Below are 16,747 nucleotides of genomic sequence, written 5' to 3' on the forward strand. Positions count from 1 at the left end.
TTCTCGTGCCTAGGGTTCACAATATGAAACTGCTCATATTGTAATTAATACTAACTAGGAAAGACTACAAATTGTTTTTATTTAAATTTCATATAAAGCCAAAGTGTAACCACGTTAAAGTTTTTTTTTTTAAAAGTGATATTTCATCCCAGCATTGATTTCTGAATTAATTTGTGTTGTAAATGGATTCTTGTTCCACAGAAAAAAAAACTACAGAAGAATTCCGTTCACATTTATAGGTCATAGATATTAGTCTAGTTATCCATTTCTTGGTCAGATGGAACACACTACCTACAGCCAGGGAAGGCAGAGGTCAGATACCACTTTAAAAAGCCATTGCAACCATTTTTTGCAAGTAATTTTACTATCTTGCACTAGAAATATAGCTATAGAATATATTCAAAGAAAAGGTATGGTACACTAGTGCTTATAGTACTGGACTAGCAACCCAAATAGTGTGAAATTGAATTCAATAAATCTGGTCATTTGTGGGTTAGTATTAAATTGTCATAAAAATCTCACTAATGTCCATCAGGGTAGGAAGCCTACCACCCCTACCTGGTTAGACTTACACCTGACCCCAGTTCCACAATATGCGGTTGATTCTTAATGCCCTCTGAAATGGCGTAGCAAATTGCTGCAATGGTCAACAATGAGGAAAAATTGGCGACGACCCAGGCATCGTATCGGAAGAAACAACCAATTTCAGTGGACAACCCTACTCCGCCTCCTCCCAAAGGTTCCCACCATCATCGATGGAAGTATCCAGCCAATTCGGTTTACTCCACATGATATTAATAAGCAGCTGAGTGCACTGGACGTGGCAATGGCTATGGGCCCTGACAACAACCTGGTTGTGGTACTGAAGGCCTGCACACTGGGATTAGCTACCCTCCTAAGCAAGCTATTCCAGTATAGTTATGACACTGATTACGGAGCGATTAAAGAAGCACATGTGCTCAAGATAGAGAGATCTGGTCTGAGTCTCAAGAGAATTTCATTGTTACTCTCCTGGGTCCCACTACTCTGCTAGCGGATACAAGACAGTGGGAGTCAACTTCCGTTAAAAAAAAATCAGGCAAGAACGCTTAAGGGACCAAATGACAATTGAATCTTAGGCGACATCTGCAAATGTCCTGAATTTGTCACAGCGGCTTTCTGCTCCACAAAGAGGCTTGCTTCATTTGCTGCAGGAGGACCCTCAAAAATCTTCACTGATGAACGGCCTTTTTGTGTCAGGAGTTACGGTTTTCTTGCCGGCATACAAAAATTGCCTCCCCTTTAAGGGCCTGCAGCAGTTATTTAAGAGCTGTTACTTGCCTGAGTGTCACAAAATCCAGCCAAGAGAGCTGCTGGCCTGACTTCCTCCACATGTCTTCTATGCTTTGGGGGTCTATTTAAATTAAGGGGAGAGCTGGACTTGCAAAATTAGGCATGGCCAGTGCTCCCATGGGTGAGCAGAGCCCCAATGTTGCTTCACTTACAAAACTGGAGCTTATCTATAGATTTAATAGATTTTATGCACAAAAGGCACTCACGTACAAGACTAAATAGCCTTTTATTATAAAGAAAAACTTGCATTTATATAGCACCGTATCTCTCGGAACATCTCAAAGCACTTCACAATAATTACCTTTGCAGTACATTTCCTTTATAAAGAACATAAAAATAGAAGTATAAAAATAAAATTGACGTGCTAGAACATTTAAAAATATTAAGTGAATGTGGGACAATCATGAACTAGAACATCATTTTGTTGAATTATATTTCGCTTTCCTTGCCTCCCAAAGAAAGCAGATATTCAGTTTAAACAGTAAATGATGACTTGGTTACTAGGTCAGAATTACTTAGCCAGTGATGAAGGTGTTGAAAATCCAGTTGAAACCGACACCACAGTAGAAATTTAGTGTCTTATTACAATTAGGCTTGCACCTACTTTATGGTAGCTAAAGCCACTTCCCCATTAGAACTCATTACTTAAAGAAAACATCCACTTCAACAAAAAAAAATTTCAAATGTTTAAGTTAATGTTTCTTTGTAAGTTCTTGATTTTAAAAAAAAGTATGGCACTGTCAGTGGTACTCAACTTTTTAAATGAACTTTGCAGGAATGTCTTGGGTCACATGGCCAAAGTCTGCCAGGGTACTAGGATGTTGCAAATTGTTAAGGGGGGGGGGGGGGGAGGAAAGAGAGAGAGAGAGAGAGATGGAGAGAGAAAAAGGAAAGAGGAAGAGTGAGAGAGGCACAAAAGCAGCAATGCTGGAAGAACACGTTGGGCAGGCAAATGTTAGGCTCAGTTGTGATACCCCTCACCCTTAGGCTTGTAGATGTACAACCACAACTCAGTGGAGGACTACCAGTACCCATGGACTATATCTCAGCAAAAGATCCTGCCTTCAGAAGAGGCAGAAAAGAAAGCTGGAATGAAAGCTTAAACAAAGCTCTCTAAATAAATTTTTAAAACTATATACATTCAATTTAAATGCACACAAAAAACAGCTTAATTAAGATAGTATATTTGAGTGCACTTCAGAAATCTATTACACTATAATACTACTTTACTCAACCTTTCTGCAGGTCAGACTAACATCGCTGCTTTATAAATCACACAAACTGTAAATCATTCAAGACATGAAATTATATCATTAATTCCGAAAAGAAAATCGGAGGCCTAGATGTTTGCGTTGTGAAGGAGGAACGTTTCCAGATGCACTTGTATCATAAATATTCGCAGATGAGGCCAAAGAGGTTTTCTCCTTCTTCAGTGCCCACTCCCACTTGAAGTACCCACAACCCTTGCTATTCTCTACATTACGTTTCCCTACTGTACAGGAATAGAAGGCTTTCCCTTGGTTTGGGCCTGCTTTAGACACAGTAAGCCTCTTAGCTCTACGACCACAGCCACATAGCGGAGGAGTGATCTTTTCATTATTCAAGTTCCGCAGTGCCTGGTGGGAATGGGTTGTTGGAGGGATAACTCTTGAAACTGACTTACCAATTGAAGATAGAGAACTATTAAATGGTGACTCTTTGTCTGAATATACAGTGAAGGACTGCTTTTTAGAAATATGAGGTTTGAAAGGACTTGAATGGGTGTCTTTTCTTTTAACACCAACACATAAAGAGTTATTTGATCTGGAGGACAGAACAGAATTTGATAAAGACTCAGTGCTTTCACTGAAAGGGCTGGCCCAGACATTGGGAACCCTCATGATAGGTACCTTAAAGATGGACCGACCTTCAGCTTGCTTCGTAACTTCAGCTACATCATATATCGTTGTTTGAGGGCTCTTATATACCACTTTCTGATGCTTTCGGGCTTCTAATTGACCTGTCAATTTGGCATCCTTTCTATCCTTTAGTGACGCTCCAGGAATTGCATCGTCTTCTTTGCTCTCCTCTTCAAGCACAATTGACCCTTTACAGCTTTTCTCTTCTTCCATATAGTCTATAGGATGCTCATTTCCTGATAGAGGTAATATGGCAGCATCTTCCCAATCTTCCCAGACAACCTCAGACTCTGAGCAGCTAACATCTAGATTAGAGATATTGGTAACAGACTCAATAGTTGTAGACACAAGCAACAGGTTGCTTAGATTATCACTGGGTTTAGTTTCTGCACCTCCCACTGTGATTAGATTTTTAACGTTGTTGATCACATGTAGTCTAGGTTTCTGTACTTTACCAAGATCAATAGAAGTAGAAAGCCCATTAATCAGAGTCCTGGGGGATATAAAGCACTCATAGCGAGCATTTCTACCACTGCAATTTCTGTAGTCTACAGTCCCCATAAGCTGTCTGGCAGTTTTGGGACAAGATGGCAAAGCCAACTTTGTTTGCTTCACTGCGCTATTATGTTCATTGTTTGTGTTTATCTGTTTACTTTCAGCTTTTTCTATATTGCGAGAACCGTTTTCAGAAAACAAACTAGTTTTGTTGCCTGGGACTCCAGAAGAGAGACTTGCTTGTGAGGTTTTGCCATCTTCAAGCGAATTTGCAGTTGGTTGTCTTACGATTGGATTCCTCCTGGGAGCAACCTAGTGAAAATGCCATAAGTGGTGATTACCTCACTATACCCTGTTCGATTCTGAACATGTATAGAATCATATATTGCAACTTAGATTACTTGATAAACTTGAGTAATCTTAAGTATCAAATGTTTATCCCATGTACAGGTCCAACAGGGATGAAGGTGTAGAACTCACCAAGGACCACTCACCCTATCCAACGATTTGGTGATTTTCATGGTACAGCCATCGCAGATCATCTGCCAGGCAAGGTGAGCAGTGTTGCGGGCATCATCCAGACCTGTTTTCAAGTTACATTTCCAAAACATTTAGAGGAGTGAGAACTCAGAGTACAGAGAACAACCAGAACATTTTGTGTTCTGCTTTTTGACACAGATTTTTTAAAAAGTCTCACTTGTTGCAAAGAATTCAATAAAAACTCGTTTTAAAGCTAAAATGGTAACTTCTTTAAAAAGTATTTTGAGGCATTGTGGGGTTCAAAACCCCTTTAGCAAAAGACATTTGAAGGAAAGGGTTAACTGTACCCCTTTTAAACAAAGACATTTGAAAACCTGCAAACAAAGTAACGTGGTAAACTGTGTTCTCGCAAATCCTGTTTTTCCCTCACTGACGCTGATAGCATTGGAAAAGTATGAGTTTTGGGATTGAAGCCATTGTACTGTGGATAGATATCTAGATTATTAAATAAGTAAGCTAGATGGATAATATTGAGCCTAAAGTGTTGTCAGCCTTTCAAAACACATAGGCTTTTGGAAGCACAAGCTTTTCAACACAGCAAGGGGTAATGTAAGAAAAGGCAACAAGGATATACATCAAAGGCTTTGGATCAGGAAAGCAATAATAGGTGTGAAAAAAACTATAATCTTTCAAAGTTCTCTAGATTCAGGAACTATCCCTCTAGATTGGAAAATTGCACATGTCACTCTGCTTTTTAAGAAAGGAGAGAGAGGGAAACCAGGGAATTATATGTTGTGGGGAAAATTCTGGAGTCTATAATTAAGGATAGGGTGACTGAACACCCCAAGAATTTTCAGTTAATCAGAGAGAGCCAGCATGGATTTCTGAAAAGTAGGTCGTGCCCAACAAACGTGATTGAATTTTTTGAAGAGGTGACTAAAGCAGTGGGCGGGGGAATGTCAATGGATGTTATTTATATGGACTTCCAGAAGGCATTTGATAAGGTCCCACATAAGAGACTGTTAGCTAAGATAGAAGCCCATGGAATCGAGGGAAAAGTACGGACTTGGTTAGGAAGTTGGCTGAGCGAAAGGCGACAGAGAGTAGGGATAATGGGTAGGTACTCACATTGGGGCTAGTGGAGTCCCACAGGGATCTGTCTTGGGACCTCAATTATTCACAATATTTATTAACAACTTAGATGAAGGCATAGAAAGTCTCATATCTAAGTTTGCCGATGACACAAAGATTGGTGGCATTGTAAGCAGTGTAGATGAAAACATAAAATTACAAAGGGATATTGATAGATTAAGTGAATGGGCAAAACTGTGGCAAATGGAATTCAATGTAGACAAATGTGAGGTCATCTACTTTGGATCAAAAAAGGATAGATCAGGGTACTTTCTAAATGGTAAAAAGTTAAAAACAGTGGATGTCCAAAGGGACTTAGGGGTTCAGGTACATAGATCATTAAGTGTCATGAACAGGTGCAGAAAATAATCATTAAGACTAATGGAATGCAGAACGTTATATGTAGAGGACTAGAGTACAAGGGGGCAGAAGTTATGCTGCAGCTATACGAAACCCTGGTTAGACCGCACCTGGAGTACTGTGAGCAATTCTGGGCACCGCACCTTCGGAAGGACATATCGGCCTTGGAGGGAGTGCAGCGTAGGTTTACTAGAATGATACCCGGACTTCAAGGGTTAAGTTACGAGGAGAGATTACACAAATTGTGGTTGTATTCTCTAGAGTTTAGAAGGTTCAGGGGTGATCTGATCGAAGTTTATAAGATATTAAGGGGAACAGGTAGGGTGGATAGAGAGAGACTATTTCTGCTGGTTGGGGATTCTAGGAGTAGGGGGCACAGTCTAAAAATTAGAGCCAGACCTTTCAGGAGTGAGATTAGAAAACATTTCTAACATTTCTACACACAAAGGGTGGTAGAAGTTTGGAACTCTCTTCCGCAAACTGCAATTGATGCTAGCTCAATTGCTAAATTTAAATCTGAGATAGATAGCTTTTGGCAACCAAAGGTATTAAGGGATATGAGCCAAAGGCAGGTATATGGAGTTAGATCAGCCATGATCTTATCAAATGGCGGAGCAGACACGAGGGGCTGAATGGCCTACTCCTGTTCCTATGTGCCTAAAGCATAGGCCTCTCATTCCTATCTGGTAATCTGTTCAAAAGAACTGGGATTTGTAAAACATCAAATAGTATTGCATCCAGCATATGGTCAAATGGTATAAGGAATGGATCTAAAGCCACTGAAGCAATCAAAATTGGAGACGTCAGGACCATTAAGTATGTCTGGGCACAGAAATGCAAGCAGCTGTCTCTACATGAAAGGCCGTAAACAAAGACAGTAAAGGGGCCTTTTACAACCAATCGTTCGAGCACATGGTCTTTACATCAAAGGGTCTCCAGTCACATGATCAAAACCTAAACTGTCAATCAGTGAAGTATGTTAATGATTGAGGCATAGCAACGGGAGCGATTGGACAAAAAGAATGACCCTCCTCAATCCTACGTCCTGTTGGTTTAAAAAAAAGACTTTGAGAGAAGAACAGTCTCTTCACCATTCAACAGTCACAAGAATCGCACACTGCAGTTGAACATCACGCAAGAAGAGGGCCTCGAGTACTGAAGAGCTGATCAACTTTCAGGCCCGATGAGCAAAATCCTTCGTTCAAAGGTTGTCCGTATTAATGATTTGCCTGATGTGTGTATGAATTGTCAAGTCATTACATCAAAACGTTGTGAATTATTAAGTGTATAGCAGAATTTTATAAAGGAAAGTCATTTGTATGGTTTGATTTTGCTTCATGAATGCTCGTATGAATGATATCATAAAATACTTTTGATTAACAAAACTACCGTGAGTGAGGGTGACTTTCTTTACTTGACTATTCGTCCAGTGTCCAAGAATCGCAAAAAATAAGGAATTCCCTACAGCGTTTTACAGAAATTTACACATCTTGCTTTCTTTTTGTATGTTAATGAATTTCAGACAACTAGGTGTCATTATATGCAAATAAATCTTGCATGATCTCAAATAGGTTTTGCACTTTTGTTAAGAAACAATTGGTTATCCTTTACTTGGGCAATTTTACTGCTTTGTGTCAACTGCTGCTTTACCACAAATCTGAATTAAAGCTTTTGGCTACACAAAACAAGATTAAAGCAACAGAAGTTGCTGGATTTCCATCGATTGATGAAATAGAAGATACATTTCTACAAAGCCAAACACAACTACCAAGACATACAATGACGCAACATGTACTACGTACCAGAATGCTCACGTCCTGAAAACACAATGCCCAGATCTTGCAGAGCTCCATTCAGACCTTTTGGCTTTCGGTTATAGAACAGCTGCCATACAAACACAAGTCAACTCAGACCATTTAATACAGAAATCTCAACAAGCACATTAATTTGAGCTACAGCGAATAGTTATGAAACAAGATAAATGCAGAATTTGCCAAGAAGCTGCATTTTGAATAAAAACGTCCACATTAATAGGAGTAAATATAAATGCTCTTCCATCAGCTACACATCTACCCTCGACTCCTTTTGACTGTGATCCAAATTATTATTTTGGGACAGCCAATTTTCCCCAGTTTAGTTTAATCCTATATTAATTTCATTTTCTATATCATTTTCGGAGTGGAAATGTGAGGGGAGGGTTATAGTGGCGAGCCACACGATGGTCAGGGTCACACTTGTGGACAGATTGGAGATGTTCCACAAAGTGGTCACCTAAACTGTGTTTTGTCTCCCCCAGTATACAGGAGTCTCCAGTTGGAGCAGTGAATGCAGCATACTAGATTGAAGAAAGCACACATGGAGGGAGTGTTTGGGGCTCTGGGCAACGATATGGGAGGAATTGTGACATTTTATAGCACAGATGGAGGCCACCAGGCCCATTGAGTCTATGCCAAATTGTTGGAAGACTATCCACTTCGTCCCATTCCCCTGTCCTTTCCCATTCTAACTCTGAGCTTTCAATCTTTGATTTCCTACACTGTTCCAATCAAGCTCAACGCAAGCATCAGATTTTATGCTGGTCAGAACACTGCCGTTAGTAACCTCAGACCGTCGCTATTTCCTCCATTTTATTTACAGCATGGGGTGCTTGTGTTGGGAGAGTGACAGGAGAAAGCCGAGGTGCGTTAACGTTTGGAGTGAAAACCATTCGTCAGAACAAAGCGCTGACAAGAGTTCGGAGTTCATGATGTGACCTGCTTTCTTTCCCTTCTTCAGACTGGTGGACCGCTGCGTTATTCTAATATTTTCTGTTTTAATTTCAGATCTGCGACATTTGCAGCTTGCCTTCCTCCCTTTCTCAGTTTGTTTTGTGGGCCTCTCCTGTGTCTTTTCACTTTACACCATTTGCACATTCTTTTGTCCTTTTAATGTCTTTACTAGCGAACTTTAATATCAGCTTTAACAGTTTTCTATTAAGCAGTTTGCAGGTCATTCAACCCATTGACTCCCTCTTGGTGATTGCCGCATCTGTTGACTCTCTTTCTCCAAACTTTCTGTCCCAAATTCTTTTCCCTCCACCCCCAACATAATTTTTTTTTTTTTTAAAAGATTATCTTTCAGTCTTCAGTTCTGATGAAAGGTTACACACCTGAAAGGTCAATAACCTGCTTTTTCTGTTTCCACATGCTGACTTACCTGCTGTGTATTTCCAGCATTTTCTGTTGTCAATCACCAATACTGACTTAGACCATCTCCAACCCCTTGTGTGCATACCTTGTAGGTTGCTCGGAGATCAATCCAGCAGTTCAGAACATCTGGTTTTCTAAGCTCTTTCCTTTTACATTCGTAGTGCAAGCACACTCCCAGATCCCAGTCTACAGAGATGAAGGGGTATGCGATTAAATACAGCCTGTACCAATCTGGTTCACATGCAAACGTAGTGGAAATCCTACATAATTTCCAGCGGCACAAGGTAAAAGACGCAGATTTTAGATTGTAAGAGACATTAACAGAGTGTTACAGCGAGAAATTAGTATTTGAAAAGTCACAAATTAAACCACCACAGAAATAGTGTTAGCGGAAAGATTATGTGCAACAAGAGCAATTTTTTGAAGTGATATGCACTTTTTAAATTGAGCACAAGTATAGAATCATAGAATGATTCAGCCCATCGTGTCTTTGCCGGAAATTAAGTTAACCATTGAATATACAATATGTTAATGGAGAAAAAAAATGGATATCTAATTGTTTTGAAAACACAATGAATAGTAACCAAAATATTTTTGGCCTTTATATAATTTAGTTCACTACAAATATACCTTTTGAAAGTCTACAGTTCTAGTGCAGCTCTTCAATGTTCAAATAAGCTAAACGGCTTGAAATGATCAGCAATTGTAGACAGTACCTGACCACGTTACAAAAGTGCAGGGTCGCGACTCAAGGCCAGGCAGCTGAGGGATGCCCTTAATGAAAACAATGTTCTTCTCGTGCTGCAGCTTCTGAATCCAGCGGGAAAACTGTGACAGGCATATTGCAAGAGGAACTCCAGCTTCAACCTGCCACTGGAAATGTTAAAGAAGACAGTGAACCCTGCTAATTCCAAGACTTTTAATAGTTACATGTAGCCAATTCTACAACGGTGCACCAGAGCGAGATATTGAGATCTTAGTATATTTGAAAACCATATTGAAAAATATATATATATTAAAAACATGGAGTTTTGAAGCAGTGTTGTCTTCTAGCAACATAGGAACAGGAGTAGGCCATTAAGCCTGCTCCGCCATTCAATTAGATCATGGCTGATCTGTACTTCGACCTCACTTACCCGCCTTAGCCCCATCTCTTGATGCCCTGAGCTGAAAAAAAAACCATGATTGGTCCTTGAACATTATGCAATGATACAGCGTCTCAATCTACTGATCTGATTGATCTGTGAAACAACATGATTCACAGGGATGGCAAACATATATATGATATTTCTTCGCTGGGCTGGGCCACAAAAGTTCAGAAATGGTGAGTTTTACTGGGCCAGGTTGTGCTTTATAAAATAAAAGGCCACTCAGGCTCCAATGTGTACAACAATATTTCAGCCAACAAGCAACTCCCTTCCTCAAAGATAATTGAGCCACGTATTGTACTGCATACCTGCTTAATGCCAGTAAGTTCCATGCAAAACTCGGACAGGAGTGAATGTTCCTGTGGCTGAACATACGTGTGAAATTCAAGCTCAATCTCTCCACTGGAAGTGTTGAGCAACACTGCTGGAAATTCAACTAGATAATAGAAAAATAAAATACAAAAACACTTTAAAATCACCAACATGGCACCAAATTCTAAAAATACTTTAAAGCAAAGGTTTTCTTCCAAAATTCCAAACGGGCTTCATCCAATTCAGAACAAGAGACCATGTGGCTCACTGTCTCTCAGCTCCCCTTTCACTAAATTATAAAACTTTTCAAACTTAATTCAAATTCATTTGCGTTTCCCCTCTCCTCCCTCAAAGTGTCAAAGATTGTGGAGCTATCTACCAACATAAAATATCATACATGGCACCTAAAGGTTAAGATCTCAAAGCTGTCTTGGCAGTTGTGTTCTTTACTGACAATTTGAAGGAGAAATTCTCCAAATCAAGGAACAATAAACGTTCTATTAATTTTTACTCGAGCTTTAGTCTCAAAACACTATCTTATATAGCCTTCATTTCCAATTAAACCTCCTCGATCTGATATGAATGTAGTGGGCCTCTGTCATAGTATCAGCACCAGTAATTCTGGGCTTTGAAATACTGCCAGTGTAAAAAAACAGCTCTTCATTACAGTAACTGCAATAGATCCTTATGATTGTTATAGGAAAATGGCTTCCCACATCACCTTGACCATGTGTGATTTTATACCTTATACTTTTATAGCTAGGGCTAGATGTAATTATTTGGATCCCACAAGGGAAAGAAGTGGTCTATTCAGGTTCACAATCTGATAAATGCTGTGATGAGGAGTGTTGTTCTATTGTCATTTCTGTTATTCTTCATCATTTCATAATTATTCTCCATGCCTTCAGCAGTCTAGATCTCACAATCTGGAATTCCTCTTTAAACCCCTCCATCTCACTCTTCTCCTTTAAGACACTCCTTAAAATCTATCTCTTTGACCAAGCATTTGGTCACCTCTCCCAATATATCCTACTTTGGTTTGGTGTTCAGTTTTGTCTAATTACACCTCTGAAGCACCCGAGGATGTTTTTCTACATTAAAGGCGCTATATAAATACAACTTGTCGTTCATTAATAAATAACTCTTCAAAATTGGGATTTGATCAAAATTAAAAGCGGGTCAACTCAGCAATGCTATATAGTTAAATCTGACAAATAAATCTTGGACAAGGGCCTTTACGCCCAAAGACAGCTCATATGGTCAAGGATGAGATGTACCTAAACCATTAATCAGATACCAAGTTTGAGAAATATGTGGGGATAATTCAATTCATAGGCCACAAACAGTTCACAATTATCCATTTAATAGTGGAATCGTGTTTATCAGCGTGCATGAATATTAAGTTTATGAAGGAGAAAAATGCATCATGAAACTATGGAATATACATGAATGAGGATTAAGAGCATAGTATGTAATGATAATGAGGAATGCATATAAATGTGGATTATATTTGGTGCATAATATTAATAATGGGGTCAGGTATGAATGAAAATTAAATAGTGTGTACATGTCTTTGGATAATATGTAGATGAGGACTAAGTATAGCACACTGGTTAATTCTCAATCATAACTTAGCTTCCAAAAATAAAGTGAGCATACTCCGTATACCCACCACTCGGCACATTAGTGTGAGCTGATAACAAAAGTGAAGGCAACTGTTTAACACAACAATGGATGGCAGAGGCACACAATTTACAGAATATTAATGTTCTGATAGATGAATCCACTGAAGTGTCAGCTTGGCTAGTTAGTAGCACACTTGCCTGAGTCACAAGTTCATGGGTTCAAGACCCAATCCAGAAACATAATCTAAGCCGACACTCTAGTGCAGTACTGAGGCAATGCTGCGTTGTTGGAGGTGCCGTCTTTCAGATGGGACGCGAGTTCCCATCTAGTTGTTCAGATGCACGTAAAAGATCCCATGGCACTATTTGAAGAGCAGGGAGTTCTCCTGGTGGCCTAGCCAAATTCATCCCACAACCAACAGCACCATACTAGACTAACTGGTCATTCATTTCATATCTGTTTGTGGGGCCTTGCTGTGTGCAAATTGGCTGCCATATTTGCCTTTATAACAATGACTACACTTCAAAAGTAATTCATTGGTTATGGGACATCATAATATGCAAAACGCACTATATAAATGTGAGTTCATTATTTCTTCTTACATTGTTTAGAGGCTGAATCTTTCTGCTTTGAAAAATTAAATAATTCAACTACAAGAAGTTATAAATGATTTAAAGAAGTCTCTTCAATGTTCAAAAAACCCATAATGAAGTAATGTTTCTCTAGTGTAGAAATGTATACTCACTTATTTCTGGACTATAACGAGACTTCCCATCTTTCCAGCAGGTGGACTCAAAGTCAATAATTATTAAATATGAAAAAAATTGATCTGCAAAGTACAAAGAGTACAGAACTCCAATTTAGCTTTCATAGAATACTGGGTGATCTATATAGTCATCCCTCGTGGGTAGTCTGGGGTCTGGCGCATAGTTGTGACGTTTAGCTTCCAAGATGGAGCAGTGTTTACCCTCCCATGAAGTACTTTGTTCAGATACTTCTAGTGACAAAGCAATCGAAATAATTACATCCCAAGGTCAATTAGATACTAACTGTCGAAGGAAGTTTCTGTTAATTAATTACTGTTTGTAAATCTCCAGCTCTTGCCTTCTGGGACAGGCTAAATTATCAATGTTAGTAAAGCCCACAGGAAAAGACTGGATTTTTTTTTTTTTTATTACTTTTTTTTAATATAAAAAGGATTGTTTTGCCTCTAACAATTGTAATGCCATAGTCTTATTATTTCCAAATAAAAACTAAATACACTTCCTGGCAACTTTTTCCATTTTAAATTCCCATGTCCACATTTATAACAAAAACTGCTTAGGTAAACTAGTCACTCTAATAACACCTTGCCACCAGGGGAGGTGCTGAAGCACCACCATGGCAGGTGGGTGTAATTACAGAGTGACAAGTTTATATAGGCAGTACCTATTATAAATGTGGACATAGGAATTTATAATGGAAATATAAAAATAAGTAGAATGCATAACTTTAAAATGGCAACTGAATTACATCTGCACATCCTAGTCCAGTTATCCCCTGCCTTGTAACCCAGCTTCAGCTGAAGAGTGTGCTTAATCTCGACTCCCCATGTGCAACACTCATGGGAGAATTACATATATGTACATATATTATAAACATCATGTAGCACTTACTTGATTTAGGTTTTCTGTTGACTTCAACACAAGGCGACGAGTGTTTTCTTATTAAGCCAAGTTGCCTGGACAAAAGATGGGAAATGTTATCGGTGAAAATTAACTAGGCAAAAACACCAATACTGCTGATTAACTTCAGCCTACGACCTCATCAAAAGTACAGATCAGGTTTTTACGCTGTTCTCCCATTTTAAAACTGTATGTCATTTTACTCCAAATGCGACTGTAAAATAAACTACCACCAGCAGAGGATAGGACCCTACCTTATCCTCAAGCATTTGCCCAAGACAAACACAATCTGCTCGACAAACAGGTAAACAATCTACATTCCCTAAAGGACAAAGCAGAGCATCTGATATAAAACCCTCTAGAATCAGCTAATTACTCTAATACTTTCTTACAGTAACCAAACTCACAAAATAGGCCAATCTAGACCACAAGGAGGCCTGTTTCTGAGCAAACCATATAAAGAGGTGAAAACAAATCCCTTTGTAGTTACATTAACACATTAGACAAGGCATATATTTCACTGATAGAGAAACTGAGTCTTCAGCATGCAAGGGAGATATCTTTAATTTGTCATACTACCAATCAACAATTTCCCATAACCAAATATTAAAAATGGTTCTCCAGGGATTCAAAACAAGACAGAACTCCAATCCATCACAAGCTCTCTCTCACTGACCATCCTCACTTCAATTCTCAAGTTCAAAATCCAGCTTTCAGATTCTGTAATTGGTAAACTAATTCCATGCAGTAGGCAGGAGCATCATTTCAGCCACATACAAACATCTTACCAGGGAGTCCACAAAAGTCTTGCAGATTATCAGACCATGCAAGAAACACTTTCTGGAGAAGATATTTAAGTTCTTATGGACAGATTCAAATCTAAGTTTTATAACTCTCCATATGATATCTTGCTGTGTTTGTTTGTTTCTGTACAAATATAAATTCCTATGACTACTGGTTTTAGCCTAAATGAAATGACTCAGTAATGTGTTTTCTACCTTTCAGAGAGGACAGGGTAAGTAGCTGGCAATCAAAGTGGGTCTCCAGTGCTCAACGCAGCACAAAAAGGTAATGTTCATCCTCACATGATATGCACAACATTCTAAGTTTCAGGTCATAGGAAATGTGGGGACTGCTTATGAAAACTACCTCTTTGGGACAAGTTTTGTAAGAAAACCAGAACTGTAACATTGATATCCATTTAATATCAGTGTTACTGTTTGAGCTTTTAAAACACCAATAGTTATATCAAAATCTCCACAAGCAAGCTGTGCACAGTCTGATCTGACAGTCTGCATCTTAGGTTGCAAAGCCCAGGGCTAACAATTTCCTATTCAGTAGGTCACTGGAATTAATGTAGGATTCCTGCCAATCAAGAAAGCAGGAAATATTAATGCTGATCTTCTTCCGGGCTTAACAACTGACCAAACTGATTTACAATTAGAGGACTTAGAGAAACAAAAAGTATCAGGCAAATATTATACAGAAAATAGTGAGTCCTCACCTAACAAGCACACTTTTTTCACGATGTTCACTAGTTATTAATCAGTATAGGAATCGTGACATTTCTTTCCTGTCTTCCCAATTCAAACGTAGAGACTGAAGCACCATCACTGTGTTCAGCATAAAGCAGGAGTCAATGGGAGGGAACTTTAATAGAATTTTTATGCAGAAAGATTTCAAACCTGCACTAAATTATGCAACAGCCCTGCGTTATCCTTGAACATCCTTATAAATGTCTGCAGTGATGAGCCTCAGCCTCTAGAAATCACCCTTTATGGAAATAAGCAGAAACCTTAAATGCCAAATGTGGATACATACTTAGCCAGTTGCTTCGTTGTCATTGTTCAGTGGATAAGAGGGATTGGTAACAAGCGCTGGGGATTTGTTCTTGAAGCGCGTAACCTACAACCAACGTGGAAAAAAAATAAACTACTCCACCCACCCTTGGTTACCGAATTTAAATCTGTCGCCGCTGCAATGACGTCACTTCCACCGTCCGATCGATGCTATCGAGGGTGATGTGGTCATGTCTGAGCCTGAGGGTTGGAATAGTGGGAGCGAGCGCGCGGAGGAGGCGGAGCGTGGAGCGCGCGGTGAGTGGGGGCGGGCGCGCGGAGGAGGCGGAGCGTGGAGCGCGCGGTGAGTGGGAGCGGGCGCGCGGAGGAGGCGGAGCGTGGAGCGCGCGGTGAGTGGGGGCGGGCGCGCGGAGGAGGTGGAGCGCGGAGCGCGGAGAGCGCGCGGTGAGTGGGGGCGGGCGCGCGGAGGAGGAGGCGGAGCGGGTGGCACGCGGTGAGTGGGGGCGGGCGCGTGGTGGAGATTGAGCAGGTCGCGCGCGCGGTGAGCGCGCCTCGGTGAGGGCTCGCGGCCGCGCGCCATTCGGTGACAGGGGTCAGGATTTGCCGGGTTTTTTTTAATGGGGGAACCATGTCGGTTTGTACAGGAGTCAGTGCCCCTCGCCCCGGCCTGGCAATGTGTGGGAGCCAGTGCCCCTCGCCCCGGCCTGGCAATGTGTGGGAGCCAATGCCCCTCACCCCGGCCTGGCAATGTGTGGGAGCCAGTGCCCCTCGCCCCGGCCTGGCAATGAGTGGGAGCCAATGCCCCTCACCCCGGCCTGGCTATGTGGGAGCCAGTGCCCCTCGCCCCGGCCTGGCTATGTGGGAGCCAATGCCCCTCGCCCCGGCCTGGCTATGTGGGAGCCAGTGCCCCTCGCCCCGGCCTGGCAATGTGTGGGAGCCAATGCCCCTCGCCCCGGCCTGGCAATGTGTGGGAGCCAGTGCCCCTCGCCCCGGCCTGGCAATGTGTGGGAGCCAGTGCCCCTCGCCCCGGCCTGGCAATGTGTGGGAGCCAGTGCCCCTCACCCTTTCCTGGCAATGTGGGAGCCAGTGCCCCTCGCCCCGGCCTGGCAATGTGTGGGAGCCAATGCCCCTCACCCTGGCCTGGCTATGTGGGAGCCAGTGCCCCTTGCCCCGGCCTGGCTATGTGGGAGCCCTTGCCCTGGCCTGGCAGTGTGGGAGCCAGTGCCCCTCACCTGGCCTGGCAATGTGGGAGCCAGTGCTTCTGTCTAGTTACTGACTCCAACCACTGCCCTGGCCAATATCACCTAAACCAGT

General features: G+C 41.1%; 2 protein-coding genes across 2 annotated transcripts in view; one reads left to right on the forward strand and one right to left on the reverse strand.

Moving 5' to 3' along the window:
- Nucleotides 1–1,536: 1,536 nt before the first annotated feature.
- Nucleotides 1,537–15,597, reverse strand: eri2 (ERI1 exoribonuclease family member 2). The gene is made up of 9 exons (XM_068003400.1): nucleotides 15,456–15,597; nucleotides 13,626–13,690; nucleotides 12,716–12,799; nucleotides 10,341–10,468; nucleotides 9,601–9,757; nucleotides 8,970–9,070; nucleotides 7,499–7,580; nucleotides 4,220–4,308; nucleotides 1,537–4,037 (listed from the first exon to the last, which is right to left on the reverse strand). The coding sequence occupies exons 1-9, from the start codon at nucleotides 15,476–15,478 to the stop codon at nucleotides 2,646–2,648; spliced, it is 2,121 nt and encodes a 706-aa protein (XP_067859501.1). The 5' UTR covers nucleotides 15,479–15,597; the 3' UTR covers nucleotides 1,537–2,645.
- A 183-nt stretch (nucleotides 15,598–15,780) lies between these two features.
- The window catches only part of LOC137340713 (RNA exonuclease 5-like), a 36,406-nt gene continuing 35,439 nt past the window's right edge, over nucleotides 15,781–16,747 (forward strand). Inside the window, exon 1 of the mRNA XM_068003404.1 lies at nucleotides 15,781–15,822. The gene's annotated coding sequence lies outside the window, so the exon portion shown is untranslated. The remainder of the gene's footprint in view (nucleotides 15,823–16,747) is intronic.

Source organism: Heptranchias perlo, chromosome 22, assembly GCF_035084215.1.
Source record: "Heptranchias perlo isolate sHepPer1 chromosome 22, sHepPer1.hap1, whole genome shotgun sequence".
NCBI lineage: Eukaryota > Metazoa > Chordata > Chondrichthyes > Hexanchiformes > Hexanchidae > Heptranchias > Heptranchias perlo.

Excerpts from the sequence above, each read along its gene's own strand:
- eri2 (XM_068003400.1), bottom strand. The coding sequence starts at position 15,478 with ATGACAACGAAGCAACTGGCTAA. Across the intron at positions 10,469-12,715 it reads TCGTTATAGTCCAGAAATAA|TTGAATTTCCAGCAGTGTTG; the intron begins GTGAGTATACAT and ends TCTATTATCTAG. Across the intron at positions 9,071-9,600 it reads CACTTTTGTAACGTGGTCAG|ACTGGGATCTGGGAGTGTGC; the intron begins GTACTGTCTACA and ends TCATCTCTGTAG.